At 49.3% G+C, this 6,324-nt stretch overlaps 1 protein-coding gene across 1 annotated transcript in view; it reads right to left on the reverse strand.

Annotated features, from left to right (window-relative positions):
• Window positions 1-6,090, reverse strand: part of LOC119455812 (transcriptional regulatory protein AlgP-like) — a 31,063-nt gene extending 24,973 nt beyond the window's left edge. Inside the window, exon 1 of the mRNA XM_049667298.1 lies at window positions 6,086-6,090. Coding sequence (XP_049523255.1) covers window positions 6,086-6,090 — 5 coding nt within the window. The remainder of the gene's footprint in view (window positions 1-6,085) is intronic.
• Between the last annotated feature and the right edge of the window lie 234 nt (window positions 6,091-6,324).

Consider the following 6,324-nt stretch of genomic DNA (forward strand, 5'->3'; position numbering starts at 1 on the left):
GGTACGGGCTCTGACGGAGTGGGCGGACATTTTCGTCGGTGATGATGCGGTGCTTGGCGACAGGGGTTTGTCGAACTTTTGACGACGACGAGAAGCAGTCCTTGTATTGCAGGAGCAGAGCTTTATAGTTGTTCTTTCTTATGCCTGGGAAGGTTCTGATTGACGTCGAAAGTTAGCTCAGGTATTATAGTCGTCGTTGCAGGTGCACTGGAATCCGTGAAGGCGAAAGTACTGCTGGCTTGTACTATTTCGTCGATGTAGGCGACCGTGGTGCCTTTGTTAATGTGCTTGTATTCAGGGCTGAAGTTCGTGAGCATCACCCTTGCTTTCCCTGCACGTAGCTCAGCTATGCCTCTAGCGACACAAATTTCACCGTCGAGCAGTAGGTGATGATCGCCCTCGATGATGCCCTCCATGTCTGCAGGCACTTCTGTACCGACGGAAATCATTACGCTTGAGCGAGGCGGAACGGTGACTTGTTTGTCAAGCACATTCAAGGCATGGTAACTTATGCTTGTATCCGGTGGTAGCGCGTTGTGCGTTGAAAGCGCTATCGACTTGGATCTTAAGTCGATGACTGCACCGTATTGGTTTAGAAAGTCCATGCCTAGGATGACATCCCTGGAGCAGTGCTGCAGGATTAAGAAGCTCGCCGGGTAAGTGCGGTTGTTTACCGTGACTCGGGCTGTGCAGAATCCAGCCGGCGTTATTAGGTGGCCTCCCGCTGTCCGGATATCAGGTCCTTGCCAGGCCGTCTTCACCTTCTTTAACTTGGCGGCAAACGCGCCACTGAAGACGGAATAGTCGGCGCCAGTGTCGACGAGAGCGGTGACGTTATGACCATCGATGAGCACGTCTAAGTCGGTAGACCGTCGTCTAGCATTACGGTTAAGTCGTGGCGTCGCATCACGGCTGCGTCGGCTTGCTCCGCTGCTGCTACGTCGCATCGGCCGGTCTTCTTGCGGCGGCGAAGTGCTGTCAAGGCTGTTGCTAGGCGGCGTGCTGATATCTCGTCGTGATGATTCGCGAATCGTCGTCGTCGGCGGCGGAGGATCTTCGGCATTGCGTCGTACAGCAACCGCACCTCCATCGGTTGCTGCCTTTAGTTTCCCCGCTAAGGGCTGGGAGAACGGCCCCGGGTGGTACCGGTGTACTGACGGCGATGCGGCGAGATGTAGCGGCCTGGTGACGGCGAGCGTGAGGGTCGTCGGGGTTGCCATTGGGCTCCGGCGAGGTAGTCGGCAATGTCGCGCGGTCGTTCACCCCGCACTGGACGCGGCGCGTTGACGGCGAACCCTCGTAGGCCCATCTCGCGGTATGGGCATCGGCGGTAGACATGGCCGGCTTCCCCGCAGTGATAGCAGAGCGGGCGGTGGTCGGGGGCGCGCCAAATGTCCATCTTCCTCTGGTAGCTGCGCTGGGCGACGGGCGGGCGTGCTGGCGGCGGCGGTGGTGGACGTCGCAACTGCGGTGTTACGGGGCCCTGGCGCGAGCGCGGAGGGGGGCCTTGACGACGGGCGACGGCGGCGTAGGTCAGCGCTTCCGGCTCGGGTTGCGGCGATTCGGGAAGTCCTAGCGATTGCTGGATTTCCTCCCGCACGATATCGGCGATGGAAGCAACTTGAGGCTGCGACGACGGTAGCAACTTCTGCAGCTCTTCGCGTACTATCGCCCTGATGGTGTCTCGTAGGTCGTCGGAGAGTCCTTGGACTTCGGCGTACTGTGGCATCGAACGGCGATTGTATTGCCGGTTGCGCATGTCCAGTGCTTTCTCGATCGTCGTAGCCTCCGAGAGAAAGTCTTGGACTGTCGTTGGTGGATTCCGCACCAGTCCGACGAATAGCTCCTGCTTAACTCCCCGCATGAGCAAGCGAACTTTCTTGTCTTCTGGCATAGCGGGGTCGGCGTGCCGGAGTAATCGAGTCATTTCTTCAGTGTACATACCGATGCTCTCATTCGGGAGCTGTACACGGTTTTCCAACAAGGCTGCAGCTCTTTCTTTACGGACGACGCTCGTGAAGGTGTCTAGGAATGCGGCTCGGAAGAGGTCCCAGGTTGTTAGTGCACGCTCCCTATTCTCGAACCAGGTTCTGGCGCCGTCTTCAAGCGAGAAGTAAACATGGCGCAGCTTGTCGTCGTCGCTCCATTTGTTGAACGTCGTGGTCCTCTCATACGTCTCCAGCCAGGTTTCAGGGTCTTCAGCCGATGATCCACGAAAGGTCGGTGGCTCCCGAGGTTGTTGCAGCAAGATGGGGGACGCTGGTGCTGCCATTCTGGTTGTTGACTTGGCCTTGATTGCAGTGGTCTTTTCGGGAAGAAGTCCGTACTCCTGCAGAAGTCCTTGCTGCCTACGGCTAGCTCGCTGTTCCTTGGCGACGTTGGTCTCGTCCTCCGGTTTCGGGCTTGGGTCGCGGCTTTGCGGGGGCGTTCGGTGCATGAAGGAACTAGCACCTCCACCAGATGTCACGTAGTAGTGACGCTCAAGAATACAGTCGTAAAACTGTGTATAACGAAACTGATTCTTTATTGGGCGAACCTGTGCTCACAAAAGCAAGCTACACTCAAAGCACAACGATAGCGGCGAACACAGTCGGCGATCGTCGAAAATCTGATCAGCGGCGCGACGCGTCGGCTTTTATACCTGAGTCATCGAAGGTTCCAGATTAATCCCTAATGCCCGCGTGTCTTCCAGAAAGTTCTAGACAATTCGCGTCGGCCACACAATCAGATAACATAAGCGTCGGTGAAAACAGGCAACGAAAAGAAGCATCGATTAACGTTCTAGAAACTTCCGATACAGGCGCGTCCTGCGCCGAGCGATAACGTTTAACATTTGTTAGCCGGTGGAAAGCGGCCACCGGTGAAAGATAAACATGTATACGTGTCAATATTCTGCTATGTACGAGTGTCACAGCTGTCACCCGTTCGCAGTCGGCGCGAAGTCGATCGACGGGGTATACAAGCCGGTTGGTCGTTCCGTACTCAAGCGAACACAGTGAAAGAGTAAGAGTCGGGAGTAAACCAAAAAACAAGATATTTATCGACTGATAACGATACACAAATTAATAAAATAAAATAAAAAATGACAAGACAACCTAACACACCTGAACTTAATATAGCAAAATGATGACGAGCAATTAACAGTAGATATAAAAATGAAACAGGGCGCGGATCAAATACAAAAGAATACACGTAACAGTAGTTCACTAAAACAAAGTTCAAAAGAAAACCAACGATGTCATGCGCGTGGCCGGGCAGCAGCAGCAAGTCCATAAACCGTGAAGTCGGCGCGCAGAGCTTTCCCGAAGAATGCTGGCGAGCCGATCTTCTTGAGGTGGATGCGATTGCTGGACTGGGTTTCCCGGGAGTCTAGATCTGACGACTTCCCTCAAGCAGGTTGAGCTAACTTGAGGCGAACTACCTTGAGCTTCGTTAGACGTTGGTTTGTCGTCTCGTACGTCAACTAGTTACTCGGAGTTCCGACGTGGCTAGGCGGCCCAGGCGATACTGGACGGCACTAGCTCCTTGACTGCTTCTCAGCAGATTACAGGCTCAGCTTCTAGACTGATTAGCAGGGACTAAAACCTGCGCTTCAAAACCTGCGCTTTAGGTGAAAGTTCACCTAACTATCTCATGACTCCTCCCATAAGTCTTGGCCGCGCCTCTTTTAATCAGGGGCGAGAGAATGGGTGCTTCCCCCCGCTGTCAGAGGTCGCGCCCCCGCACTGCACCACACAGACACACACACACACTTGGGTCCGTTGACAAGCACAGAAGCAATAGCGGCCTCCGGCCACACAGCGCCCTGTAATCGGCGTGTCGCTATATCGAAACTATGCCGCTCCGTGACAACGAGTAACGTTTCGCGTCATTATTATTTATTTATTTATTTATTTATTTATTTATTTATTTATTTATTTATTTATTTACAGTACCTACAGCGCCCTTGTGGGGCATTAGTGTAGGGCATTATTGGGGCATTATTATGTTCTATAGTAAATTTAGAATAATTATCATTTGAAGGAAATTGCATAAACTTCATTCATTGTACAAAAATGTAAAAATCTTCTAAGTGCAACACTCTATGTCTGTTATGAAATAATTTCGCACTCCACCCAGTGCAATTATCAATCTAAAATCGCATCTATGATGGCACCAAGATGAGTACTCACTCATTCCAACAATGACATTGTGTTTATTTTCCCCATAATACGTCGAGAGCCAATCATCTTGATTTAGAGACTTAGCGCAGTAAATTATGGAGATATCTGAAGCGTGGTCGTCCATAAATTTTTAATTCCCAGAATTCTTTAGATCGGCAAAACCAATTGGAACAAAAATAATGGGAGGACTGTTGACAACAATTAGCAGTATTTATAAGATGGTGGGTGTCTTGTGATAACCGTAACACCATAAAACATTAAAAAAAGCTGACCCCTCCGGTCGCACTTCGAGCAAATATATAAATGAGTTGCTGGATCCACACTGAGTGCATCGCCCGCGTAATGCGAAGCTTATAGGTTCGGTCGCCCAGGCGACAACTTATCTTTTGGTCCACTTTCATTTGATATTTTCTTTATTATTTTCTACATTTCAATTTCAGCTACATCTACTTACCCCTGTGCTTTCCTTGGCTGCTGGCTTTATATGGTTGTGATTAACAAACAAACGAGCCCTTCTGCATGTTTCCCTTCTTCTCGTATATATATATATATATATATATATATATATATATATATATATATGTATATATACATCTTACCATTAGAGTTACAAAATGGATACCAAGAGAAGGGAAGCGCAGTCGATGGATGGATGGATGAAGAACTTCATTAGGGTCCTTTAGGGCGCGCGCAGCGGGCGGCTCCCATGTCGGGACAGAGAGGCCGAGTACGGCAGAAAACTAGGTGGAGTGATGAAGTTAGGAAATTCGCAAGTGCAAGTTGGAATCAGCTAGCGCAAGACAGGGGTATTGGAGATCGCAGGGAGAGGCCTTCGTCCTGCAGTGGACATAAATATAGGATGATGATGATGATAATGATATATATATATATATATATATATATATATATATATATAGTGAAAATGTGTTCAAAATGAAGTATCAAATATAGTGAGCAGTGAAATTTTGTTCGAGTTGTCAGAGGTTTGTCTAGACAGAATTGCCACCAGAACGCACTAGTGTCTCCCATTCCTGTGCGCCCGCACGAATACTCACAACACATGACAAGACATGAAACTGCATTAAAACCAAAAGGTGCAGATGTAAAAAAGAGACACTTTATTTACACGACTGAATCTATGCTGCTTTATGTACTCTTATTAGGTACTGCATGGCTTTGCGTCGTCACAAATGATCTCATTTCACCTATACTGGTGCCATATAAACGTAAAACTATTCCAATCTGTTTTTATTATAATCTCCTGACGTCAAATTTGCGTCAACGCCGACGCAAGCATCGGGTGGTGACCCGCAGCGTTCTTTGAACCGCCCAATCAAACGCTCTCTCGTTTATAGAAGGTCACTTTCCGTTTGCTTTCAAAGCGAATAGCAATACCTACTTTGAGAGGTTTTTCTTATCGAATTGGCTGAGAAGAAGCGAGCACGTAGAAGTGGAGAGGTTTTCGGGGGGGGGGGGGGGGGGGGGGGCAATGCTAGCACCGTAAAACTAAAAAAAAAATAAAATCGAATAAGGAGGGTGGTGCCAGCGTCTGGGGGATTGTCCCTCTCTTCCCCTTGCTTAGCTTGCGTTGGCTTGGACGCTATAACGTAAAGCTATTCCAAACTTTTCTCTTCCAACTCTGCAATTAGCCCTCAACGATTGGTTGAAAAATGTTAACCCCCCCCCCCCCCCCACCCTTCCACCTCGCCTATCTGTCACGCAACGTCCCGGAATACGCGAGAACGCCCCATCTGATATGATGTGTACACACTGATTATGCATGATTTGACCAAACCAAAGAAACAATAATTTTTGATCCGACGCCTTTTCCCCCATTAGCCCACCGCTATTGGTCAAACGTGTTCGGGCTGCACCCACTTCGTCTGTCTGTCACGCAATGTCACAAAACCGCGAAAACTCACCGCATCAAAGTGACTTGCACGCGTTAAAATGCATTAGTGTGACGAAAAAAACTGATTTCATTTTCTTTTTTTTAAAGGAGTAACCGGAGACTGTCCCGTTCCGAAAGGAATAGAAGATGGCTGACCGCCGATCCCAATGTCACTGTCTACTCGAAGCTGCCGGGGAGCATGGATTTATTTGCGTGTAATAAAAAATGTTGGCGTGGCAGTATAATCACAGAGAAAGACATTCAACAAGA

This window comes from Dermacentor silvarum, chromosome 1, assembly GCF_013339745.2.
Source record: "Dermacentor silvarum isolate Dsil-2018 chromosome 1, BIME_Dsil_1.4, whole genome shotgun sequence".
Taxonomy (NCBI): domain Eukaryota; kingdom Metazoa; phylum Arthropoda; class Arachnida; order Ixodida; family Ixodidae; genus Dermacentor; species Dermacentor silvarum.